At 40.4% G+C, this 27,482-nt stretch overlaps 1 protein-coding gene across 4 annotated transcripts in view; it reads left to right on the top strand.

Annotated features, from left to right (window-relative positions):
* FGGY (FGGY carbohydrate kinase domain containing) overlaps positions 1-27,482 on the top strand; it is a 517,954-nt gene that overhangs the window by 419,311 nt on the left and 71,161 nt on the right. For all 4 annotated transcript variants that reach the window (XM_074265798.1, XM_074265799.1, XM_074265800.1 and 1 more), the window contains 2 exons: positions 1,148-1,268; positions 9,455-9,549. In XM_074265798.1, the coding sequence (XP_074121899.1) occupies positions 1,148-1,268; positions 9,455-9,549 (216 nt within the window). The remainder of the gene's footprint in view (positions 1-1,147; positions 1,269-9,454; positions 9,550-27,482) is intronic.

The following is a 27,482-nucleotide window of genomic DNA, read 5'->3' as shown; positions in this document are numbered from 1 at the left end:
CTTCATGGGTAAAATACAAATATTGCAACAATAATGAAATGCAAAGAAATGAAAGTCCCCCCTATGTTGAAATCACAGCTACAGGTAACCCTTCCCCATCAAAGCAGGGTCAGAGGCGTGGCACCCCACCACCTTCTATCCCCACTATGATTTGGAAATTTTGCATACAGTTTTTGGCCCTTCCCTCCCTTTGTACCAGGGAAATCTGTTTCATTTTGTTTTGTTTTGTTTTGTTTTTTTTCCTTTTTTCTTTTAGGGAGTGTTTACAGCACCTTATTGTAAAATCTGGGTTAAGTAGTTGGTTTCAGGCTCTGTAGAGTCTGCTGCCCTTCAAGTGTCATCTGTGGCTTCTACCAAACTCCCCCCCAAATTCCCATTTAATTTCTTGTGCTAACCACAATATATTGAAACTGTGATGGGGAGATTTGCAATGTGGAAAGGATGACTGTTTCAGAATAAAGCTGGCCACACAGACCCCCCAAACTGTCAAAAGTTGGTTTAATCTCAAAATCCGTCAGCCAATAAGCTTAGCTTTCTGCAGGTTGGCCAGGCTTCCCTTTACATAGGTCGTGGCCCTGGAAACTCTGGTCAGACGCTGCTCTTGGTATCTGGGGCCTCCAAAAATGAGATGCTGAAGTTCACATTTCTGCTCAGGGGCAGTGTCGAAAGCCCCAACTGATCTGCTCTTAATGGTACTTATGTTCTCCATAATGAACCTTTTCCTTTCAAAGGGATGTCATGTTACCTTTAAGCTTCTCATGCTCTTTGGTCTCTATTTATCAAATGAGAGGATGGAATGATATGATCTCTGGACCCTCCCAGACTTGACACTCCCTCCCCCCAGCTCTGACATTCCCTGTTCTAAAGCCTCTCCCAGTTCTCCCATTTCCATTAGGAGTTCTCAGGTCCTTCCCTTCTTTTACCTTCTGGGTTCTGTTTCACCCCTGACATTCTCCATTTCACTGAATGTGTTTCTTTTCACAAATTTCACAATTCACAAATTTCATTTGTGAATTCACTCCCTTGGTTCCCTCGGACCCCGTGTGCCCCCAAATATTGCGTTAAAATGTGTGTGGACATTTGGGAATTTTTTTTTTTTTTTTGCTTTTCTCTCAGAAGTGATGTTCACCTCTGGTTCTCCTTTCAGCTCGGCACACGTCACATTCTGGAGACGATGGAGGCGGCCGGCCACTCAATCAGCACCTTGTTTCTCTGTGGGGGTCTCAGCAAGAATCCCCTCTTTGTGCAGATGCATGCTGACATCACTGGTAAATCACTGGGAGAGGGAAAGCCCTGACCTCCTGATTAATTAACCCAACTCCACCTCAGGGTCAGTGGGATAGGAGGATTTTTGTGCCTCTGTCAACAACCTTTAAATTTTGTTTTTCTTTTCTTTTCTTTTCTTTTCTTTTCTTTTCTTTTCTTTTCTTTTCTTTTCTTTTCTTTTCTTTTCTTTTCTTTTCTTTTCTTTTCTTTTCTTTCTTCTTTATTTCTTTCTTTCTTTCTTTCTTCCTTTCTCTCTTTCTTTCTTCTTTTTCTTTCTTTCTTCTTTTTCTTTCTTTTCTTTCTTTCTCTCTTTCTTTCTTTCTTCTTTTTCTTTCTTTTCTTTCTTTCTCTCTTTCTTTCTCTCTTTCTTTCTTCTTTTTCTTTCTTTCTTCTTTTTCTTTCTTTCTCTTCTTTCTTTTCTTTCTTTCTTTCTTTTTCTTTCTTTCTTTCTTTCCTAGGGTCACACATCTAGGAAGTATCTGAGGCTAGATTTGAACTCAGGTCTCCTGACTTCAGGGCTAGTGCTCTATCCAAAGTTTTGATTTTCTTAACATATCTCCATAGAAATTCTTCTAAATTCTAGATTTGGAAGGGACTATAACAGCTATTTGGCCCTAATGTGGATACTGAGGCTCAAGATTATGACAATTTTCAGTGATAATGCTGCACAGGGAGGAAGTATGAGGGAGCCAGGATTTGAAATGAAGGCCTCTGACTTCTATTCAACCATTCTTTCCACTATCCTCTGTTGCTTCTTCCACATACTGAAGATAGTTTTTTGTGGTTGTCATGGGTTCTTTATCTTGGATATATTTTCTGTTTCTTTATCTGTGTACATTCTGCCAGTCCCTCATACTCTTTTCCCTAACCTGAATGCCCCAAGCTAAGCTGCGTGAGGTCAAGGACAGACAGCTTTTGTTATTTTATTTTCCCCTTAGAAATCTTCATGTCTGAGTTTCCCATTTTGTTTCTTTGCTTTCCCCATAAATTGGTGAACATTGGAACTAAAGCAGCATGGGATTAGAGAGAAGGCACTGAGTTAGGGATTCATTAATAAAATCGCAAGTCCTCACACTCCGGACACCCCAAAATAAGCAGAGCCCCCATAAAAGGCCTGAATGATCTCTGCCTTCCAGCTTCTTGCAGTCCTACATAGGAGATCCCACACAATAAGTTCCTTGAAGAAAGAAAGTGTGTAGTGACATGAGAGCCTTTAATGTCTCACCATCCAGTTCCCATTAACTGTAAGGAGAGAATGACTCCCCTGGTGAGATTCTGTTCCTCAAGGCTTCCTGGAACTGAGGATTGGTGATCAAAAGACCCAATGATTGAGGCTGGGTCTAGAACTGAAAAATGGAGCTGAGTTTCAAGTCTACAAGTCTTTATTAAACACCTACTGCATGCCAGGAAGTGTGCTAAGGCCCGGGAAGATAAGGAAACAAGAACCCATCCCTGCTCTGGAAAATCTCAGTCTAATGGAGAGACAACTATATAAAAATAACATGTATACAGAGTAAATTGGGGATCATAAGGGAGGGAAAGCTCTAAGATCCAGGAGGCCAGGAAGGGCTTCTTGCTGAATTTGCCGAGACTTCAGAGGGAAACCAAAAGGGGAAGATGAGGGCAGAGTTCCACATCGCTTGTGAGAAATGGCGGGGAACCCATCATTGAAAGCCAGAGTAGGTGGGAGCAGTGATGTGTAAGGAGTGTGAAGGGCCTTGAAGGCTAAACAGAAGATTTGATCCTAAAGGGGACAGGAGGTTATTCAGTAGTAAGGATTGGAATCTAGGTCTTCTGATTCCAAAGGGAGTGCTCTTGCCCCAGCACCTCTCCGGCCCATCCTTAGAAGCTCCACTGGGTTTATTGATGGCTTTTCCCAGAATCAGGCCTTCCTGCTGCATTCCCTTGTTTTAACTAAGGACTACCTGGCCCCGTCTGATAAAGTTATAAAACAGAATTTGGCTTTTACTGTGTGGACTCTAACAGCAACAAACTTCCCACCTTGACATAGACAGGAAGGAAGATGGAGATCCCACCTTGACATAGACAGGAAGGAAGATGGAGATCAGCCCCAGAGGAGTGCCTGTGGCACCCCAGACCAGGACCTTAGTATGAGTGCTCTCTGTTTGTCTGATGAGATGGATACTGAGCGGCCACTTTCTTTTATTGGAATCCAGAGAAACAGAAGGCCAGTTTCATTGTGGAGAGCCTCGGCTTTGGAAGCCGTTCTCTGGGGGCTGAAATAAGAGGTCTATTAATAGGTATTCGGATTAAAATGTAAACTGGAATCCTTGGGCTGGAGCTAATGACCAGATACAGTCCTGTACAAAGAGCCCTTTCTTCTGGGCTTGGAATTCCCCTCCCTTTGTAAGGACTGACAGAGGAATGGCAAAGTTCATCTGCCTTCAAATGCTCTTGGTTCTGCTTAACTCATTAGGCTATCTGATGAAATAACTGGGATTCCAGAAGTCTTCCAGCCCTTCCCCCACTCCACCCCCCAATTCTGCAGAGAAAAGACCAAATCTGAAAGCAGCCCTGTGGAAGGCCAGCCCTTATTACTCAAACCAGACCGACTCCCAGCTCTGGCTTTCTCAGGGAGAAAGAGGGAGATTGATTTGGTAAATTCTCTCTCCAGGATACCCATAGAAAAAGAAATGGGAGAGTTCTGAAACTCCCTGCAAAGTAGCTTCTGTGTGTGTAGAACCCTGAAAATGCTGGTTGTTAAGGAAATTAAGAATCATCGACAACTTAAAAAAATACAGCACTTTAAGGATGAAGATGATAGGGATGATAGTGATTTTGATGGCAGCGATGAAGACTATGGTGATGATGATAATAAATAGCTCACTATCACTTTTTGGTCGAGATGGTAATTTAAAGGAGGGGGGGGGAGTCCCGCTATTGAGATTCTCTCTATTTGGACTGGCAGCTTATTTCCAACTTTGAGCTTTATAAGGGTTTCAAAGACAATTCCTTCCTTAGATACATTGGCTCTTGGCCATCGGCTTAACCTTTCTCAAACCGGACAATAGGAATATGGAAAATTGGGAAAATGGACAAATGGAAAGTGGAAATACTATTAGCTACTTCACAAGATTATTACAAAAATTAAATAAGATATTCTGTGTAAGAGACTTTGCAAAACTTGAAGTAGCTATAGAAGTGCTGGTTAATATTTTTATTATTGTTAGTCTCTTGATCCCAACACGGTGATATCATTTTGGTGCTCTTTGAACACGAAGGACAACAACCAGCCAAACGCTCTAGCTAGGGAATCACCCTGCTGTTTTACAAGAATAAAGGGAATTGCTCAGTCACACATAGTAAGTTTTGGTCAGAGGTGAGACTTGCACCCAAATTTTTCCTACTCCAAGACCAGATCTCTAGCCAATGTAGCATGAATAAAACAGCTGGGCCTGGAGTCAAATCTTTGCTCTGATATTTACTGTATAAATGACCTCAGAAAAGTCGCTTCTCCTTATACCTCAATTTTATTATCTCTAAAATGAAGGATTTGGCCTAGTGCTCTTTAATAGACATATCCAGTCAGTCATTCAATAAATATTTATTAAGCCTGCATCTGGGGCCATCTCCAGTCATCCTGAGCTTTATCTTGCCATTGGACCCACGTGGCTCTGGAGGAGAAAAAGAGGCAGGTGACTTGTATAGCCCTCCATCACTTAAATACACTTCACTTGCACGTTAAGGCATCACCTCCCTAGTCCCATGATGCTCTTCAAGAATGGAGGCCACAACAGCAACAGCAAGGATTAAGCTCCAACTATGGGCCAAGTACTGGATGTACAAAGAAAAGTAAGACAGTTCCTATTCTCAAAAATTCAATCTAATGGGAGAGACAATATGAAATGATTCTGTACAAGCAAATGATATGCAGTTCAAATTGGAATGATCAAGATAGAGAAAGCACTAGAATTAAGGCTTCTATTTATATAACTTTCAATAACTTTTCAATAAGTCAGTTTATCTCTCTGGCCCTTCATTTCCCAGATATAGTTGGAGATGCTAGGACTATATGACTTCCAAGATCCCTACTGTTGTGTTACAATAAAAATAGGAATGCTTCTGGAGACAGAGGTCCTGAGTTCAAATTAATTTGGCTCTGCTATTTCCTACCTATCTATTCTTAAGCAAATCAATTTTCCTTTCTGGGCCTCAGTTTACTTATCTGTAAAATGAAAGGGTTGGACTAGATGACCTTGAAAGTACCTTTCAGTGGTAAATTAATTATTTCATTTCTTCAGTAAATTAACTATTGGAAGAAAAGTTTTGTTCATAAATAGTAAAGCTTTTATTTATTGACTCTCTGATGGGTCAGCTTCTTTTCCCTCTGGTGCCTTTCTTTTAGGCTGATTTGCTCTGTGGGATGCTGCCCCTTCTAGGGATATATTTGGTATTTCAAGGTAGAAGAGTCTTTTTTATGGAAAACTCTATGCAAACACGATTAAGATCAGAGCAAGGGATCCTTGCTCCATTTTTATAAAAGAGCTAGACTTAGGGTGGCCCTGGACTCTCTCATGACTAGAATTCCTTCTTTATCCCCTTGCTGAGGGTCCCAAGGAAGGACTAGACTGTAATTCAGTAAAGACGCCCATCTCTCCGGCCCTTGAAAGATCATAGAGGATTTTCTCACAGGACCCAGTCTTTGAAGCCACTAGGGATCCTGTAGAATCAGTTCCATTTTGCAAAGGGGGCAAGAAAGCTCAAGGTGTGTGGGGGGGATCACACAACTGCTAAGTCAGGGAACCAGGATTCTCATCCAAATGTGTTTATGTGTTATTCTCCTGTTTTCCACCTACTGCCCTGGAAAAAGATCCTTTTTTGAGAATTTTCCACGTCAGGAGAGATTTTATAAAACAAAGGGCAGGGAGATCTCTTAAGGCTCCTTTTTTGTTTGGTCAGGAAGGAGGAAAGAATGAGGCACTGTGCTAAGTACTTGATAAATATCTCTTGTGAGCCTCATAACAACCCTGCAAGGTATGTCTCTTTTCCAGTTGAGGAAACTGAGGCAGAGATTAAGAGACTTGCCCAGGTTACACAACAAGCATCAGACTAAAGATTTGAACTCAAATTTTCTGATTCCCGAGCCAGTGTTCTCTCCACTCTATTACCTGTCCTTAACCCCTTAGTTGTTTTGAGATTATAGATTTTGAGCTAGAGAGGACTTAGAAGTCACTGAATTAATGCTTGCTTTCCTTTTAGAAATGGGAAAACTGAGACATAGAGCCATTAAGGGTTTTTTCCTAGGGTAGCAGTTTTCAAACGTCTTGGTCTTAGGACATTTTCATAATCTTACTTTTAAAAAAGAATAAATGTTCAGCTATCTATTTTTTTAAAAAAATCACTATAGGTTCTTCCAGTATTCTTCCTTACTTTTCTCCAAGAAAGTCAGCCCGTATAACAAATAATACTTTTTTTTAACAAATAAAGAGATGGAAGAAAAAAAGAAAAGAAAGGAAAGGGAAGGGAAAGGGAAAGGGGAAGGGAGAGGAAAAGGGAGAGGAGAGGAAAGGGAAGGGAGAGGAGAGGAAGAGAAGAAGGGAGAAAAAGGGAGAAAGGGAGAAAAAGGGAAGGAAGGAAAAAGATACAAAGTCAGCATAATTAATTAACCCTGAAAATATGCATGTTCTAAACCATTTGTGTACCTTCCACCTCTGGAAGCCATTTACACCTTTAAAAATGATTGAGACCCCCAAAAGCTTTTGTTGATGAGGGCTATATCAACTTAAATTTAGGAATTAAAACTCATATTTGAAAATATTCATTTGTTAATCCATTTAAAAATAAAAACAAATTTATTATACATTAGTATAAATATGTTTTATGAAAAATATATTCCCCCCAAAATAGTGAGAAGATTGACATCGCTTTCTCTATTTTTTTCCAAATCTCTTGAATGACTGCCTTAATAGAAAACATCTGATTTCTCATATCTGCTTCTGCATTTAATCTATTGTGAGACGTTGTTTTGGTTGAAATAGAATGGAAAATATCTGGCCTCATGTCAAAGGGAAGAATATTTTAATAGGTGAATAATGTCTTAATGTTATTATGGAAATCATTTCAATCACACAGACTCCCTCAAAGGAATCTGGCGATCCCTGGGGATCTGCACTTTTAGAACCACCAGCCCAGAGTTTCACGGGCAAAGTGCTTGGAGTCCATGTGCTCCCGGCTCAGTTCAGTGCCCTGCATTCTATCATCATCATAGCTAAAGGCAATCCAGAGGTTATTTGGTCCAACTCTTTCATTTCATAGATGAAGAAACAAAGATCCCAAAAGATCGACTTATTCAACAGGGCACATAGCAAATCAAATTGAACCAAGGTACCCACAATTCTTGTCATGTATTCCCTATTTTAGTGACACTGGCCCAATACCCAGCCATGGCCCCATGGCCTGCTACTTTTACCTTCTCCTGATTATTACCCAGGAATCCCTTGTCTCCATCTGTACAATGCCCTCACCATCACCTACAAATCTTCAACTCTAGGTAACTTGCACAATATTTCTAGTACATAGTCATACATGGTATTGCTAGATGAAGTCATAACAGGATTTCCTGCCCTATAAAGTCTTGGACAGAACTTGAGTTGGTCCCATTGCTCTTTAGGAGGTTGACATGATGGCAGCAGCCAGTGGGAAATGGACAGGCTGGAGGATATCTGGGAAAGTGACCTTGAGATAAAGCTCTAGGAGGATTGGTGGGAGGCCCAGGAGATTTCAGAGTGGGGAGCCAGCCACTAGCTTCGAGAACGTAACGGGGCTGGCACATGGAAGGGGAATTAGCATTGTTGTAGTGCTCCCAAGGCACAAAAATGAATGGAAGTTGTAAAAGGGTAAATTCAGGCTTGAGATAAAGTTTCCTAATAATTGCTGTTCAGTCATTTCACAGATGAGGAGGGCTGGGGGTGTCTTACACATATGGTTGATGGGGCAAATGGATGAAGAGAGGAAATAATAGCTAACACTGTGCTGTCACAAATGTAATATCATTATCATATGGTGTAGACTGTGGACCAAGAAGGAAGGGGAGAGTATTAAGTCACACTTATGTGCCTGGAAATGTGCTAAGTGCTTTACAATCATTTGATCCTCACAACTATCTGGGAGGTATCATTCCCCCCATTTTAAAGATGAGGAAACTGAGGTACACAAAATCCTTGCCTAGGATCGTACACTAGTATGTCTCTGACACTGGATTTGAACTCAGAACTTCCCGACTCCAAACCCAAGGCTCTGTTCATTAAGCCCACAGCTGCCCCTACATGGCATTGTAGAGTTTAAGGTGTGACTGGCATGTAAAGCTGGGAAACGGGCTCACTCTTCCACGCTTACAATGCCTTCCTTCTCCTCTTGTGTTATGGAATCTAAGCTCAGTTTATGTCTCTTTCCTCCAGTTCTTCTCTTCCTAATTGTTCCTGTTTCCAACTCAGAGACCACTGAGTCCATCTACGTTTTTGTGCAGATCAGTCAACTGAGGCAGGATGGAATTAAGTGATTTGCCCAGGATCATGTAGCTAGGACATGGCGAGATGGGATTGGGACCCATTTCTCAGTGACTTAAAGTCCGATGGCTTCTCCACAACACCCTAATTCCCTCCCCAAGGAGTTATTGGCTTTGTTTTGTTTTGGGGTTTGGTTTTTGTTTTATTTTTGTTTTTTTCATTTTTGAATCTCTAGCACTGAGGCAAGTGTTCAGTATACAGGAAGAGCACAATTGAAGAACTGATATGGAATTAAGTCAAATTTCAGCGTGGTACAGTTTTAGAAAAAGAAAAACTTGGTTTAGAGTTAGGGTTTTTAGCACACAGTCACAAGTACACAAGTACTGCTTTGGCTGCAAATAGCTTGTCTTTTTGGGCCTCAGTTTCCACATCTATAAGGAACGGGTTGGACAAACGAGCATTTGATGATTGAAGTTCCTTCTCTGGGCTAATTTTCCTAATCTGTAGAATGGGCTTGTTGGGTGGGAAGCTTCGGGCTCTGGCACCTTAGTTTAGGATGAGCCCGGGATCCTGAGCCAGCGGCTCCACTGGGCGCCGCTTCCGCTCTCAGCATCCCCAGGATCCTGACAAAAGAAGGATGGACTGAGCCTCCGTTGCTGCCTGGGGCTGGGGACCAGAGAGGGTGGGGCCTCCCTCACCAAGCTGTTCCCTGTCCTGCACAGGCTTGCCCGTGGTCCTGTCCCAGGAGGTGGAGTCTGTCTTGGTGGGGGCCGCGATCCTGGGAGCCTGTGCCTCTGGGGACTTCCCTTCAGTCCAGGTACGTGTCTGGCCCCAGGCCTGTCCCTGCTCTGGTGGGGGCTGCTGGCCCAGGACCTCTCCCACGTGCAGCCCACACGTGAACAAATGCACGCACTCAGAGACAGATGCACACACACAGACACACACCCACATATCAGTTATAATCACACACATACACAGACACGCAGACACACAGACACATGCAGATGTGCACAGACACCCCCCCACACTCTTCATGTTTTGTATTTTCAGCTCTCTCTTTGAAATGGTTTCTTGGCAAAGTTCCTCCAGATTATTGCCGTTATGGACTGTGGTGGTTGATGGGGTGTGGGAAAGGGAAAGTGGGCAGGAGATAGTGGTGGTCGTGTGGGGGTGGGGGAAGGAGAGCTGGATTAGCTGGGAGACAATGTGGAGCAAGAGGCAAAGTCAAGGAGATATTTGCTCATTGGGTGACCCTCTGAAGCTCAGTCTGATCCCTCTAAATACTCCTAGAGAGCTTTCCTCATTGGACTGGTGTGAAGAAGACATTCTGTAAGCCTGAAAATACTCTAGAAATAGAATAAAGCCCCAATGCCAATATATGCATACATATGTATAGAGTTACACAAACACACATAATCTCTCCATCCATCCTTCTCTAACATCCATCTAATTATAACTGCATCTCGCTTTCCTTCCTCCCCCATCTCTTTCTCTTGCTCCGTCTCCCATGCACAAACATTGCCAGCATTGCCAAGTCGATGGATGCTGTTTGGTCAGTAGGGACACGATTGTTGAGGTCTTCCTCTTTATTGGTGCTCTTAAAAGACCAAGGGGTCTTCCACAGGTGGAAGAGAACTGACCGGGGAGGGAGAGAAATAGACAAAGGGACAGAGACAACTCTTAGCCCTGGGATTCTGTACACTAGTTAGCCAGATGGACAAACAACAAAGATAAAGGAAGGAACGGAAAGAGAGGGAGGAAAGGAGAGAGGGAAGGGCAGGAAAGGAGGGAGGGGGAAGAGAAGGAAGAGGGAGGAGGAGGAAAAAAGAGGGAACAATTGAAAATAAGGAAAAAATGAAGAAAGGAAAGAAAGAAAATGATAGGAAAGAGAAAAAAAGAAGAATGAAGGAAAATGAAAAGAAGAAAAAAGAGAAAGAAGAAAGAGAAAGAAGGAAAGAAAGAAAGAAAAAGAAAGAAAAGAAGAAAGGAAGAAAGAAATAAAGAAAAAAGAAAGAAAGAAAGAGAAAAAAAAAGGAAAGGGAAAATAAGAAGAAAAGAGAGGAGAGAGAGAAGAGAAGAAAGAAAATACTTATGCACACATACATAGAAAAGGACCTGGAGTTCTTTAAACCTGTGGCTTTTTCCTCTTCTTGATTCCTGAATGTCTTTTGTTTTCTACACAGATTTCTTCCTCTAGCTCCAACTTTCCTCCTCATCCTTCCAGTGATCTTCTCCCCATCCCAGGGGTTCTGCTGCCATCAGCTTTCTCTTGCGCCTGCTTGCTTGTTAATGCTATAAGCATTTCTGTCTGGAACTATGAGGTCTTGGTCTTAAACGATTAGAGAATACATTTGGTTTCCTGATTGAATTTTCTGAACACCTTATCCATTTCCCCATCTACCACATGAGAGGAGGGCACCGAGGCGGGGTGAGCCACTGGTGGCTTAAGAAAAGATTTATTTTTAAATTTGATCCCAGGCCTTCCATTCATGATTGTTATTGGCCACATCTGTCTTAACATCCTGGGCTTTCTTTTCCGAAGAAAGAAAGTCTCTAGTTCTGGATGTAATCTGTAGCAAAGCTCTGTTTCCAACTCAGTTTGCGGAATGGTAACATCAGTGCAGATACCACCATGTCTTCTCATGCCTAAAGTAACTAACTCACTCAATGAAAGATCTCTAAAGTTTCTTTCTCCTTCCCACAGATTTGTCCTCCAAAGTGTGTGAATTTACCCCCAAATGCCTTTCACTGTTGCCTCATCTGTCCCTATAATACGCATTAGTTCAAGCATTCCACTGCCCTCTTTAAAGAAATGGGTTCTACTTTTCAGAATCAATATCTAAGGTGGAATCAGTCTATTAATGAGATATTAATGAGCATTAATTGGTAAATGACAGGTACTGGGAAATTATGGAGATCATAGGAGACATTGGGAACGGGAGCATGAAATACCCATGTACACAGGCAATTACACACATCATGGAGTAGTCACAAGGGATTCCTTAAACCAGCTAGTCCTCCCACTGGCTTAAAACCTCCCTAAGATTTTTCAGGACATATGAGATATCCTAGAAATGACCTCTTTGGGTACTGGAGTTCTTTTTGTTGTTTTTCATTGGGGTCCAACTGTTCATGACCCCCATTTGGGGTTTTCTTGGTAAAGATACTGAAGTGGTTTGCGATTTCCTTTTCCAATTTATTTTATAGATGAGGAAACGAAGACAAACAGGGCTAAGTAACTTGCCCAGGATCACACAGCTAGTATTTAAAGTCAAATTTAAATTCAAGTCCTTCTGCGTCCAGGCTTAGCACTCCATTTACTACGCCATCTAGCTGCTCATTTATCCATTGTCTTTGTGTTTTTATACTGAACACCTAGTTGGTACTTCATAAAAAATATCTTGAATGATTAGTAATGTAGACTGGGGCTGAAGATCTTAACTGAGAGATCGTTACTCCTTGCAAGTAATAAGAAATAGCATGAAAAGGAAGGGAGGAAGGAAGGAAGGAAGGAAGGAAGGAAGGAAGGAAGGAAGGAAGGAAGGAAGGAAGGAAGGAAGGAAGGAAGGAAGGAAGGAAGGAAGGAAGGAAGGAAGGAAGGAAGGAAGGAAGGAAGGAAGGAAGGAAGGAAGGAAGGAAGGAAGGAGGGAAGGAAGGAAGGAGGGAAGGAAGGAAGAAAGGGAAGGAAGGAGGGAGGGAAGGAAGGAAGGAAGGAAGGGAAGGAAGGAAGGAAGGAAGGAAGGAAGGAAAGAAGGAAGGAAGGAAAGAAGGAAGGAAGGGAAGGAAGGAAGGGAGGGAGGGAAGGAGGAAAAGAAAAAAAAAGGGAGGGAGGGAATAAAAGACAAAAGGAGGGAAAGAAGGAGGAAAAAAAGAAATAGGGAAATATATAAAAATATAAGCTTAAATATATAGAAATACAAAAATAGGGAAAATACAAAGTATTACAGTAAACCTTTCCACAGAAACTAACATTATGCTACCAAAGGGCTTTTTCATAGATTCAATGTGCATTGAGCACCACAAATGTGTGGGTTGGGAGGGTCATCCATGGAAACCTATTAGCCTCTTGGAGAGTCGGTAGTATGACTAAGTCCATAAGATTAAATAAAAGCAAAAGACAGGTCAGCAGGCCATAATTTAATCAGAAATCTACTGTGATTGGGAAGAATGCCCAGAAAACTGGGAAAAAAATTAAACAGTTGAATTCAGATTCTTGGAATGCATGGAGCTAACATTAAAGTCTGTGAATGAGCCTTTGGTTGGAGGAGTTCAACAAGGCATCCTCAAGTATGTGGCTGAAGAAAAAAATAAAGAATGGCTTCATTATTGCCCTGGCCTGAGGAAGGTAGCTCTGGGGGCTATAAAGTAGAAATTGCACTTAAGGATGTAAGGCTGCCCCTCCCTCCAGCAGGGTTTGAAAGCTGACTGGGAAATGCACCGGCTCCCAAGATAATTCAGATATAAATTGGTACTTCAAAAAAAGTCCGAAGAGGCTTAAAACTTGACCTCGTCTTAATCGAACTCATCTGATCTAGCTTTCCCTCCTCACTCATTTCATAGTTGAAGAAACTGAGACTGGGAAAAGCTAAGCTCATTGGCTCAAGATCACACAGGTCCTAAGTATGAGATGAGATTGGAATCCCAATCCATTGTACTAAGCTGCCTGAATATTGAGCTATATCCAACAAGGTAAAATGGGATGGGGGGAGATTATTTTAATACCTTATACTTGGAATTAAAAATACATATATGTATATACATATGAAAATATACATATTATATATATACATATATATACACATATTATATATATATGTATATATATATATGTGTGTGTATATATATATACATATACATATATATATACATATATATATATATACGTAATATATATATACGTATATTATATATATATGTATAAAAAATAAATCTCTGAGGTTTTACTGGCCTGCAGGCAGCCACAAAAACTAATACAAAGCTTCCTTCACTTTAAGGATGCGTGCTTTCCAGGACTAAGGAAGTGACAGAGCTCCTCCTCTATTTGATGTGACCTGAATTATTGTTTTCACATCTTGGCATCACATTTTAAGAAAGATATTGATAAGCTAGAAAGCTTCCAGAATGAGGCCAAAAAAATGGCACAGGAATTTGTAATCCCTCGTAATAATTAATTGAAGAATCTAGGAAACTATAGCCTAAGAAAGATAGTGTATAAGGAAAATGTACTTGGTGTCTTCAATCCTTTCAAAAACTGTTCAGTGAAAGAGGCATCACACGTTTTGTACTTGACCCATCAGAAGCAAGAAAAATGGGTAGAAATTTCAGAGAGACAAATATCGACTTTCTGTCAGAAGGAAACTTGAGTTATCCCAAAACGGAATGGACCACTGCTTTTGGTGGCAGGTTCTCTTTTAAGAACTCTTTTGATCAGAGGCTGGCTGAACATGTCAGGGATTCTTGTTTAAGCATAGGTTGGACTGAGATCTTCAGTCCTGTCTAACTCTGAAATTCTGTGTAATTCCTCCATATTTTTCCTAGATCTATCTGTGTGTTTGGATTTTTTTTATGTTCGGTTGGCTTTTGCTGTTGTTTTGAGCAGAGATTATCAATGGCTAAACATTGTCAATAACTAATGGAATTTCCAAAGGAAGGCAAATTTGATACCTTTCTTCCTCCCATTTCAGTTGCTGTAGCCACGGGATATAGTCAGAGATGAAGAGTTTTTAATGTGTGAGTTCAATAGCAATACATGGTGATCTCTGTACAAAGTAACAGATTTTTCTGATGAAGCAAAAGGAAGCAAGCTCTTTGCAAGAATAGGGATTGTCCTGGAGAAGTTTGAAGCTTGTGGTTTGGGAGATTTGGAGGCAAGACAACCCAAGACTATCCTGTGAAGTTAAGATATAGAGAAGGGTAAAGAGGGTTTTTTTCCTTCCTTCCTTCTGTCTACCATATAGAAATGAAACTACTTTACCAGAGGTAGATACCCTGTCCTGCAGTTGATAGTTTAGGTGAGTTTGGTGCACATTGGAGGGACCAGGGACACACACCCTCCAAAGAGGCATGGCTACAGAGTAGTAATTATTTGAACCAGATGTAGAGTCGAGCTTGACCATCAAGGTTTGAAGAAGCATAGACCTTGGGAGCCCAGATGATAACTAGTCAGGCAGCCATACTGAGCTTGGGGTGGGAGGAGGAGGACCTATATAAGGACTTTCTTCAGAAAGACAGGGTATCCAGGTCCCGAAGTTCATGAGATGCGATTGGCCATATGTGTGTCTCCTACTTGTGAGCCTCTTGACAGTTATCTTGTTCTCACTCCTTCTCAAAAGAATATGCTAGTGAGACAGAACAACCCAAGCTGATCAGCAGAATATTTTGTAACGGTTGTTTCTCTGCCATCTTTGTAAAGAGATATTTGGGTCTACTGGCTGTTACTGAGAAGCACACCAGTAGACTCATTTGTCATAGTTTTAGATGGGTAACCCAACTTGATATACCCTTAGAATCTTTCACAGTAGTTACAGTCCTGGGGACTGAATAGATGAACCTGTGAGTGAAAAATTTGGGGGAGAGGTTCCCATTTTGGGCGCCATGTAAGTATTAGAGAGTAGGTAGAATGTGTTCATATAAGAGTAGATGATGAGAAAAAAAAAAAGAGTAGGTGATGACCAGTATATTAGAAACCTGCAGATGAAAATCTCTAACTCACACTTTTCAATCTTCCTGCTCATTTCCTGCTGCAAAATTTTGTTGGAAATGATCGCTCCCAGGATGTCAGGCTGTGTTTGAAACTGTCCAAAATCAAAGCCAGGAAAGGGTTAGCAGTAGTTATCAGGGATATTGAGCCACAGTGCTGGCCAACATCATTGTGAAAATCCAACTGCCTCCAAGGGTCCTGAGAGGAACAATCTTCAGATACCAAATCAGCATAAATGAATTAATTCCTTAGTCTATCATTTCACGGTTGTTTTCAGGCCAACCAGTTAAAGTTAGAGGCTGAATAAAGCAAGTTACTAAATTAGTCTTCTCTGTTCCATCTCTTTTTTTAACCCAGAAGGTCAACGAGAAGGGTTGGGAAAGAAGATGCCCAAAGAGAAGGATGTATTTTCTTGGAAATGTTATTTATTGTATGAGCCAAACAAGAGGAGGAAATAAAATAGCTGTTCCCTGTCCAGTAAGGGCATCTTCTTCCCTCATCTCATTAAAAATTGAAAGCACTCTTGTTTTAAGTAGGTTAAATTAGTAATTAAGTGCTATATAATCAACTTGTGTAAACACGATGCTGGAGAATAAGGCCAAATTAATCACTTGGTTGGCTTGTTTTTTTACCCTATTAATGTACCTTTTACCAAGGCTCTTCCTGTGGTACCAGGATATGCTGTTTTCTTCCTCTATTTCAAAAGCAAAACGGATGGACATTGCTCAGCTGATGGATCACAATGGGCTAAAATTGGAGAAGTTAATTGTGCAGCAGAATTAGATCGGTTCAAACACTGTGGAGAAGATCAGAGTTCTTTCCCTAAGACAGATTCTTTTCATCCCATAGTTTCTCTAGCCTAAGAAACAGGCAGGAATCTTGATCAAGGGTTGGGGGCATCCACTTATCTCCTCCATACTTTCATTTCTGGCTAAAGAGGTACTTCTATCCTTTTGGAAAATAGTGTCCTCTTTCCTTAAATTTTCCTTCAGTTCCTCAGTTTTCATTTTACTTAATATCCATCCCCTCAAAAGAAAGTAATCCTCTTGAAGGCAAGGACCATGTCTTTGTTCTATTCCCATAACCCTGAGTGCTTAACAAAAAAAGCACATACATGTAGCTTATGAATGAATGGGGGGGGAACATTTATTTAGCACTTTCTTATATAAGCTCATTGAAAGTAGGGATTTTTCATTCTTAGTTTCCTTACTCCATAATGTATTCCTCACACATAGTAGATGCTTAATAAATGCATATTTATTATTTAGTATGTAGCAGGTACTGTACAAAACATTGGGGATAGAAATACAAAAATCAAAACAATTCCCATCCTTCAGGTCCTTACATTCTAATCATTTAGAGATAGTTAAATGGCACAGTGTAATACTGGCCCTGGAGTCCAGAAGTCCACAGTTCAAATCCCTTCTCAAACATTTAATAACTGTGTGATGCTGAGCAAGTCACTGAAGTTCTGTTTCAATTTCCTTATCTGTAAAATGGGGCTAATAACAACCTCTCAAGGTTGATATTAGGATAAAATGAAATAATGTTTTGCCAACCTTAAAGTACTATCGAAATGCTACTTGCTGTAATGGCCGTGGCTGAGGTTGTTGTTAAAACAGAACCATTGGCCACCAGATTGCTGTTTGATTTCAACTCCATCACCACTCTGCAGTTGCACCTAGGATACTCCCTTGTTCTTAAGCTTCCTTGGGAATATGGTCTTCCTGAATTAGATGATAAGCTCCTAGAGAGAAAGGATTGTCTTTCCTCTTATTTGTACCCCCAGTGCTTAGCATAGTGCCTGGAACATAGTAAGTGCTTGATATATATGTTCATCATATTGCATATGGGATAGTAGTGGCCAGTAAAGAATATTTTAGTCTGGGAAATCATAGTGATACTTGGGTGGCTCTTTAGCTAGTTCCTGAGTATTCTTTTTATAACTGCCATTCTTTCTTTAACAACTATAGCTTTCAAAAACTATAACCAGAATAACTATACTGGTTAAGCTTGCTTGTCTCTCATCTCACTACTCTTTATTAAGTACTTATTAGTTGTCTCCAATCAGATGTCCTCTAGGTATCTCAAACTCAATATAACCAAAATGGAACTCCTTCTCTTTCCTGGACATTCACTCCTCTCCCTAACTTCCCTGCTACTTTTCATGGTTCACATATTCTCGATACTTGTATTTGAATCCAGGATACTCGACACTACCTCATAACTCTTTCAATGAGTTGACAAGTCTTGATTTGAACTCCTTTGCATTTTTCCCATACTTTGCTTTCTCTCCTATAGTATAAAGCCTTTCAAGCTTGTTTTGGTAGAATTGGCCAGAGCCAGATGTCTTGTATCTTGATTAAAACTTAGGGATGTTATTTTGGTCTTCTTCAAAGATAGGCAGCAACCAACCAACCAACCTTTCTGTCCATTCACATGATCATCATCCTAATTCAGTTCTTTGTTTTCAATCTCACCTCTCCTCATGGCTTTCAAAATCACTTTTCTAAATTATAATTCTATCCATATCTTAGAATCCTTAGTTCTCTTCAAGACTCAGCTTATGTACTACATTACACAGGGATCCATTGCCAATTTCCCCAGTTGTTAATGTTCTCTCTCTTCCTCTTCTCCATTGTGTATTGGTTTGTTTTGACTTTTACCACTCACTCAGGAGGGAATGATTTCAGAAGAGAAAATAAGTCAGAGACAATCTAGTCAAATTTTCTCATTTTACAAGGACTCCAAAAGAAGAAGGGAAATGTTTCAGAAAAGGATTTGAGTTTACATATGAATGTGGAACACTGGGAATTTACCCCATCACATGCTTAATGAACTCTTATTGTGAATAGTACCTGGGAAAGAATCATAGTTAGATGCTAGAATTATGCGGCTGTCCCTGACAGCCTCCCAAGCTATTTGATCCTAACCTACAGTCTTCAAATGTCCCCTCCACATATCAGGGGTACCTTTGTCACCTCCACTCTTGACTTGGCAGAAAAGTAAATGGATTTCTGAAAAGTCACTGTAATCTCAAACCCCTTGAAACTGATTCATGGAAGAAAGTGACTTGTTCCATACACTCAAATTTTCAGAGCAGAAAGGGGGTTTGGAAACCTCCAGACCCAACAAAAAAGAGCCTCTTTAACATAACAAGTGGTCCTCCAGCTTTTACTTAGACATCTAAAGAAGGAAAACCTGCTTCCTTCAAAGGCAATGCATTCCACTCACTCAGCTGATTGTTAGGAAAATGCTGACTTTCAGTCTGGATCTTTTCAGCAATTTCCACCAGTCTTTGCCTGCCAAGAAGATCCATATTGATCCACTTTATCTGACTCCTCGAAAACTTGAAATCAGAGTCCATGATTCTACCTCAAGTGTTCCTTCCTCTAGGCTAAATGCCCTCAGTCGCTAATAGATAGAAAGGGTTATATGATTGTGGGTTGGTTTTATTATTATCATGCAATGCATAAACTGTTTCCCTTTCATTTTTACTGCCCAGTAAAGAGAGCAGTTTCAGATTTTGACAGTGAGAGAAGGGTTGCTCTTGACCCTGAGCTTGGGATTGCCTAAGGGTTGCTGAGTATCCAGACAGCAGGAAAGCACCAAAGGGAAACACCCCTCAAGCATGAGGGGTAACAGATGTCACCTTATATCAGGTATCAGTAAACAGCCTAGTGAAGGTGACATATGGCCATGTCCTCTATGCAGACATCCCACTGTCACTGATAGGCTTCCCAGTGGATCTGTCCACCTGCCATCCCCCACAAGGACACTCACTGGTGCATTTTCCATGTGGGCAAATGCACCTGTAATACAATCCATAAGGGGAAGTCTACTCTCCTAGCATCTCTTCCAATTCCACTTTCTTTTTTCCTTTAAAGAAAATTTAATGTTCACACAGTGTACTGGGCTCGTAGCCCTGGAAACTCTAGTACTTGATATAGCATCCCAACAAGTACAGAGAGTTTCCTAACCTGGCTTGAATCCTTAGTTTTGAGATTTCATAGGATCATAGCTTTAAAACCTGAAGGGACCTTAGAAGCTATGAAATCCATCTCCCTCATTTTACAGCAAACTGAGGAAGAGAGAATAAATGAATTGCCCAGGCAATGGGCGTGAGAGTTAGAGATAAATTTAAAGGTTGAGTTCAAACTTTCCCTCTCCTTTTACAGATAGATAAACTGAAACATAAAAAGTTTAAATGATTTGTCCAAGATAGCCACATAGCCAGTAAGTGACTAAAGGAGGATTTGAAATCAGAACTTCCAACTTCAAGTTCAAAGAATCTCTGCACTCTACCAAACTAAGCTGTGGAAAGAGAGATGAGACTTGTCTTCTCTTTCTAAAGATGCTATCCATGTCAGCAAGGACTTTTATGTCATGGGCATTGACTCCCCTTGACAATTGTGGAAGATGAAAAGCAGCTTCAAAAGTCTTCAAGCCATCAGAGTAGATTTATCAATCAATCTGGGCAGAGTAACTCAGAAAGAATGGCTCCCTAACTCAGAGGCAGCCATTAACATCACTGTGGGAGTACCCCTTTGTGGATAAAATTCCAAGTCATTACACCTCCAAGAATGTGCCCAGGTTGGCTGGTAACTTTCCTCATTCCTATATTGTAGAATCATAAGTTCTAGCACTGTGAGCCTCAAATGTGGCATAAAACACTTTGCAAGCTTCAAAGTGCTATATAAACTATAGGTAGAAGTAGTAATAGTAATAATAGTAGTAATAGTAGTAGTAGTAGAAGTATGTGTAGTGATAGTAGTAGTGGTAGTAGTAGTAGTAATAGTAGTAGCAGTTGTAGTAATAGTAGTAATAGTAGTAGTAGTAGTAGTAGTAATAGTGATAGTAGCAGTAGTAATAGTGATAGTAGTGATAATAGCAGTAGTAATAGTAACGATAACAGTAGTAGTAGTTGTAGTGGTGGTAGTAGTAATACTAGTTCTTCCAGTATTAGTCTATTAGTGGTAATTGTGGTAATAGTGGTATTAGCAGTAACAGTACTGATAGTGGCAGTAATAGGGACACCAATGGTAGTAGTTGTATAGTAATAGTAGGAGTAGCAATAGTAGTGGTAGCACTAATAGTAACAATAATAGTACTACTAGTAGTAGAGCAATAGCTATAGTGATGGCAGTGGTGACAGTAGTAGTAGTAACTAAATTTTATATGGTATAATTCATCTTTTCTTAAGCCTAGATAATCAGCAGAACCATAAGTCAAGCAGTGATTTGCACACTAAGAATTTAACAATTAGCTCTCACAAGCTGATTAGAACTTAGAACTCCTATAACCCGATCCTCCATTTTGCAGGGGGGAAATTGTGTTCTATAGAAGTATAATGACTTGCCTAGAGTGAAACTGATAGGAAGTGATCTGACTCTCATTTCCCTCTGACTTTAAGTTGCCCAGATCATGAACTCAGATATTCAAGAGTAGTGGCTAGTGGGCTTTTACTAACATGTTAAGATGTGCCTAAATTAAAGGGATAAACCGGGATAATAAAGATGGCAAAAGAAACTTTAGAGAGAAGCCATAGGTCAGAGTGAAGGTGGAGGGAGAGGGAGGGAGCAGGAGAAGTGGAAGGATATGAGGTCATGATCAGAAAGAGAAATCTCTTAGTTTGGAAAGACAAAGCATGGTGTGGTGGAGAAAGCACCATATTTGGCCATAGGAAACCTGGGTTTGAATTTTCAAACTGATATTTAATATTTTGAAATTCTTGGACAACTCATTTAAACTCTGTTTCCTCATTTGTACAATGAGGAGTTGTCTCCATTGCAGTTCCATGCCCAGTGCCATGGATAACGCAGAACCCAAGGGTTCAAATGAATAATGTTATTAATGAAAACATAAATAACCCCCAAGGAAAAAATCCTTAAAGTAATAATAATTTTTAAAAGCATTTATTTCAGAAAGGTGAAAATATGTAAAAGCTATTGGTTAAAAGAATAAAATCACCTAGCAAGGAAGTTCCCTGGGTTCCTAGGAGCTCTTCTCATAGTTCTAAAAACCAGTTTTTTATCCTTTTTGTCCAAAGTACCGTCATGTAGTTTCCACATCAATTCACTCTGGAGAAAGATTAACAGACTTCTCCCTATTCCATTGCTTCTTGTTTCACATCAATCTAGTATGGTGATTTGAGTATGAATTCAAGATTCTCCAATTCTTCTGGACCCAATCAGAAAGTTAAACCAGATGAATGCAATGATTCCCTGTCAGTTCTAAATTTACGATCCTTTATTCTAGGATATCTCCAAGGCTCTTTGACATTCCACCCTGTTCTTTTGTTATGGCAAGCATTTTCTATGTTGTAGATATCATGGAATAAGGGATAGAGCACTATACTCAGAGTAATGAAACATGGGTTCAGATTCAGCATTTAACACTTGTAGGTATGTGAACATGAACCAATTATTTCTCTTATTTGAATCCCAGTTTCTTTATGTGTCGAAAGAATGTAGTACCTGTAGCACCTGTCTCATGGGGGTTTTGTGAGATGCAAATCAAATAATATATGTAAAGCATTTTCTAAACCTTCAAGTCCTATATACATGTCAGTAATCATCATCATCATCATCAGGGGTTCTCAAACTACGGCCCCTGGGCCAGATGCGGCCCGCTGAAGATGTTTATACAGCCCATCGGGTTATGGCAAATGGGCTGAGGGGCAGAGACAGAGTGTGAGCTTTTGTTTTTACTGTAGTCTGATCCTCCAATAGTCTGAGGGACCGTGAACTGGCCCCCTCTTTAAAAAGTTTGAGGACCACTGATTATCATCATCATCATCATCCCATAACATCATCAATAGAGTTCAGAGAGAAATGTGTCCAAGACATCATACTATCCTGTTATTAACCTTTTGTTTAATTTGCTATAGACTCTTGTACTAGTAGATAAAATAAATTTTTTTTTAATTCAATGATAGTATTACTATTTAAGCTTATCTTCTAGAGACTGAAAGCATCCTCGGTAACTCCAGTAACAGAGCTAACAAAGGTCTGAAATGTAGGGACCTCCTCTTGTTCTCACATGATTTTGATTCCTCCTAATAATCTCTATTTTAGAAGCTTTTGACTTCTCAGTTTGGAAGTTATAAGGATCGATATGGAAGTATCTCTTTTTAAAAAGGACATACTTAGGTTTTAATAAAGTGATTGGGTAAGGGGGTGATAGTTAAATCTGGAATCGTGATCGATCCTGGGCCAGGTACTGGTTGAGTTACTGAGGCTATTTTGAGGTCTGTATTTGTATGTATGGGTGCCCATTTGTCATAACAGTTCCTGAAACTTCTGGTGTATGTTTAGCCACTTGGTCATGTCGTGCTTGGCATTCAGAAGGTGTTAAACTTTGCAGCCATAGTGTTGAGTTGCCTCGTTTCTACACTTTCCTTACATACTCTACATTGATCACTAAGCTTGGGCTCCTCCAATTCTTTTGCGATTTTAGCAGTCATTCCCCAGCCCTCCAGAATCACTGTAAAGCTCCTCTCTTTCCATAAACAAACATGCATGACTTAACTCTTCCTGTGATGTTTCCTTGCTGATAAATTGTTGGCCAAGTTCATGCACATGTCTCCTGCCAAGAGCCTTTTGGTTCCTTCTTGGATCTTCTCCTGTCTTCAAAATCTAAACTGCTTTCAGTTATTTTCAATAAATCCAACCTTATGTACCTGTTATCACCCCTTTTTATTGCTTTGGGCAGCAAGGTTTGCACATTCCAAAAGCATTTCTGTAAATTTTAGCATGTTGGTCATATGTTCTGAGAATATCAGGCTATCTTCCCTTTGGAAGAGGAAGCTTCACAGTTCCATGTTACAATGCTTTAGAGCAGTGGTCCTCAAACTTTTTAAACAGGGGGCCAGTTCACTGTCCCTCAGACCGTTGGAGGGCCAGACTAGAGTAAAAACAAAAGCTCACCCTCTGCCTCCGCCCCTCAGCCCATTTGCCATAACCAGGCGGGGCAGCATAAACGTCCTCAGTGGGCCACATCTGGCCCATGGGCCGTAGTTTGAGAACCCCTGCTTTAGAGTGATGGACCTGAGTGTACTTTCCTAGAAGCCTTCACAGCTCCCTATGATCTCCAGGATGAATACCAAAGGCTTTCTTTGCCATTCAAAGCCCTTCGTTGCCCAGCCCCCTTCTCCCCCTCTAGACTTCTTCCACTTTGCTCCTCTTCCATCCACGGACACTGACCACCTGCTGATCTACAAAGGAGACTCTCCATGTCTTGGCTCCCAGCATTTTCACTGTCCATCCCCCATACTTAGAACTCTCTCCCTTCTCTTCTCTTCTTAGTGACTTCCCTGGCTTTCTTTAAGTCCCAACCAAAATCCCTTCGTTAACTGCAAGTTTTCTCCAACTCTCCTCATTCTAGTGCCTTCCTTCTGTGGCTTATTTCCTATTCACCATGTATATAACTTGCTTTGTATATGTGTGTTTGCATATTGTTTTCTTCATTAGATTATACCCTTCTTTGGGGCAGGAACTGTCTTTTTCCTCTTTTTTGTATTCCTGGCACAAAGTGGTCATTTCATGACTTTATTAATTAATGGATATTAATATATTTCATTTTCAGCATGTTTTCTGTTTCCCATGCAACACTGTAAGAGCTATTAGGCTAGAAGCATCTTTGTATATCCTCTTAGCACATTGTACTTTAGAGATTCTTGGTGAATGATTGTTAAAGAAATGAATAAATTACATAATATTTTTATTTCTTGAGCATGTACCATGTGATGAACATTGTGCTAAGTGTTTAAAAAAGAAAAAAAAAGGAGGAATGGTAAAGAAGAATTAAGATATATTTCCTGCTCCAGGAGAATAATGAGTATGTGTGTATACATATTTACATGAGATAGATAGATAGATAGATAGATAGATAGATAGATAGATAGATATAGATATAGATATAGATATATAGATAGATAGATAGAGAGATAGAGAGATATAGATAGATAGAGAGATACACATATAAATAGATAGATAGGTATATCTATATCTATATATTCATATCTATAATATATATTCTATTTATGGTATAATTGGAGAATCAAAACTCTGAGTACCACTCTATTTAATGGGAATTAAGAAAAGGAAGTTACCATAATGGGCTAGAGCAGTCAGGAAAATAATCTGAGTGTGTCTTTGAAGAGAGTGTCGGGTTGGAATCGGCTAAGTTGGGCCAAAGACATTACAAATGGGGAAGCTGTATGAGCTGAATCACAGAGGCAGGATCCACATTGTGTATGTCAGGAACAAAAAGGATGTTGGTTTAATGAGAAGGAAATGTCCCTCTTGAGTAATGGTGGGATAGCCAGTGAATAAGGAGAAGGAGGTTAAATAAGGAGACGGCCATCTCTTGCTAGTCTGCAGAACGGTGGGTTTCATTGGGCATCTTTAAAACTAGAAGATTTATTTGGCTAGTGTCCTTAGGATAAAATGACTGACTATAATCTTTTTTGGAAAGAAAAAAGAATAGATTGGTATCCCCATAAAAAATAACACTAAGTGCTTCTTAGATGTCACCAATAATGCCTTGTTGTTTAGAAGGAAAACAGCCTGACCCACGCTGTAGATTAATTCAGTCTAGGAACAATAATAAATGTTTTATGACTTATCTTCCATGTTTATGAGGGTAGACTGAAATAGAAGGTATAAAATATACGCAAAAAGTGACCCTAACAAAAGAGAGCTGACAGACACTGTTTTGTGTACTTCTGTGAAGGATGAAACAAAGTTTAGGGTCTTTAGAACGTCAGGCTCTCACGTGCAGTCACCATAAAGAGAATTATTTAGGCCTTTCTATCCCAGGAAAAGATGGACATTTGTCTTCACACACCAAATAGTCAGCCCCATTTGGATCTCAGTCACCTTCCTCTCAGGTGAGGATTGGATGTGGGGATAATGGATGAAGGATAAATTGTGAGTGAGAGTTCCACTGAGGCGTAAGTGGCCATTTCAGCTGGCAGGGATTCTAACTGGAAGGAAATGCTAAATTGGAAACCTGGATGTTCATCCTTCATGTCTTAGAGGTCTCAAAGAGAAAGGTGCAGGCAGTCTTGAAGCCAACCAGAAGACAAATATGGCCATGATCTGGGGATGGGGACATCCTGGCTGATGGAGAGAGTGCAGGAGGCACCCTGTCCCCAAGGAGTTCATGCTCTCCTCTCCTCCTCTCCCTAAACCAAACTGAACCATGTTCTCTCCCTCCCCAAATTGCCATCGTTTTCCTGGCAGCCGTATCATTGTTATCGTTTGGCCTTTTCTCAACGAGGACCAGTGACATCAAAAAGCCATGTCTCAACCTGCAGATGAATTGGATTTAAGTGGGGCAGAAGTGTGCAGAGTTAACAGCTTCACTTCAAGTAGATATATTTTTAATTGAATATTCTTTCTTCCTAACAAAATGAATATCATTCTTTTGAGACCGGGATTGTTTTATTTTTGTCTCTAGAATCTAGCACATTCCATTCATTGCTCGTTGGATTGAGTTTTTTTTTTGCATTTATGGATAAACTGGGCTTATGATAAATCATGGCCAGACCCATTTAGACACAAACTCGTGGCCCCCAAAGCCTTTTATAATTTCTTTTTATGGTGTCGGCTTGTCTAGATAATGGACAGCGCTAGGGGGAAACTGAATTCTCAGGCCCCTGTCCCCTTCCACATCCTGTGGAACTAGTAATCCTAGCGAGTGATTCTCAAAGACTAATTTTTCCATCAGGACATTTGAACCCTTGTTCTGCCAACATAGCAGATCAGACTGTTCTGTGAGGAAGGACTGGGAGAACAGGCTAAAATACCTTCTCCCCGCCCCGTACTTTTTTTGGGTAAACATTTCAAAGGGCATTCCTGATTACTGTGGGGATTTCATGCTAACTTTTGGGATTAGTGAGGTTCACCTTCCTGGATCCTGAGTGCCCTTCACACACACACACACACACACACACACACACACACACACACACACACACACACCACTGTTTTCCCATTGCCTTACAATGTAGCCAAAGATTCATAGAGTTCTTTAATTTTTGAGATAACTTTTCTTTCTTTAAAAAAAATCCTGGGCTGCGGCCCTATAGGAAACCTAAAGTAAAATAATGTAGGAATCTGGAAAGAACCTCAAAAAACATCCGATCATTTTGTTGAAACTGAAATAGAAACCCCCACATGGGAGATTTTCAGGTAGGCTCACGGGGGAAACTTTGCTTAAGCTGATGAGTTCTTTACTCAATTAGATGAGATTATAGACAGAGAATTAGATGCAAGCATGTGAAGGGCCCTTCATGGAGATGAACTGGCATCCTGACACCTTATTGCCTGGGCTTGAGGGGCTAAGTCTGGCTCCTGATGGTTGGATGACTAGTTCAGGAGAATGGAAATGTTCCCACCTTATGATTTATAGGATGGAGCTGCAAAATAACCAGTCCTTCTCCCCTTTTCTATCCATGTAGTTGATTTTGGTTGGCTTTCCAGGCTAACATCAACAAGGGCTGAGCTTGGGGTGGAGACTTGTTCTTGATGAGCAAAAAAAAATTAAAGTCATATGACAAATGGCTGCACTGGTGAGCCTGAAAGTAAAATTCCTAGGCCAAAATTAGAGTCCAGATATGAGTCCAGAATCCATGCAGGGAAGAGGGGGGAGAGGATTTGGGGGAGGAAAGAGAGAGGAGAATATATGTTAAGGATCAGAACAAGAAAATAAAGAAGAAAAGATCTTACTCCACATCCAGCTTTCTTTCAATTGCATTTTATTCTCTGAAAAGGAAAAAAAAAGGGAGAATCAGTAATGGAAGTGGGGGAGAGGAAGAGAAAGTCTGCTCTATCTCAGTATTAGAATTACCTTTTAAGATGAAAGTAAAAATTATAGAAAATTCCCTTTCCAAAGATTTCACCAAGTTAAAAAGGAAACAAGCATCAAGTGCCTGCCATCTTACAGGCACATCGTTTATAAATCTCTCATTTGCTCTCACAATAGTACTGAGAGGTAGGTGCTATTATTACCTGCACTTTTCAGCTGGGGAAACTGAGGTAGGA

The sequence above is a fragment of the Sminthopsis crassicaudata genome, chromosome 4 (genome assembly GCF_048593235.1).
Source record: "Sminthopsis crassicaudata isolate SCR6 chromosome 4, ASM4859323v1, whole genome shotgun sequence".
Classification (NCBI taxonomy): Eukaryota; Metazoa; Chordata; class Mammalia; order Dasyuromorphia; family Dasyuridae; genus Sminthopsis; species Sminthopsis crassicaudata.
Note: the sequence above shows the minus strand (reverse complement) of the source record. Positions and strands in the feature narration are given on the sequence as shown.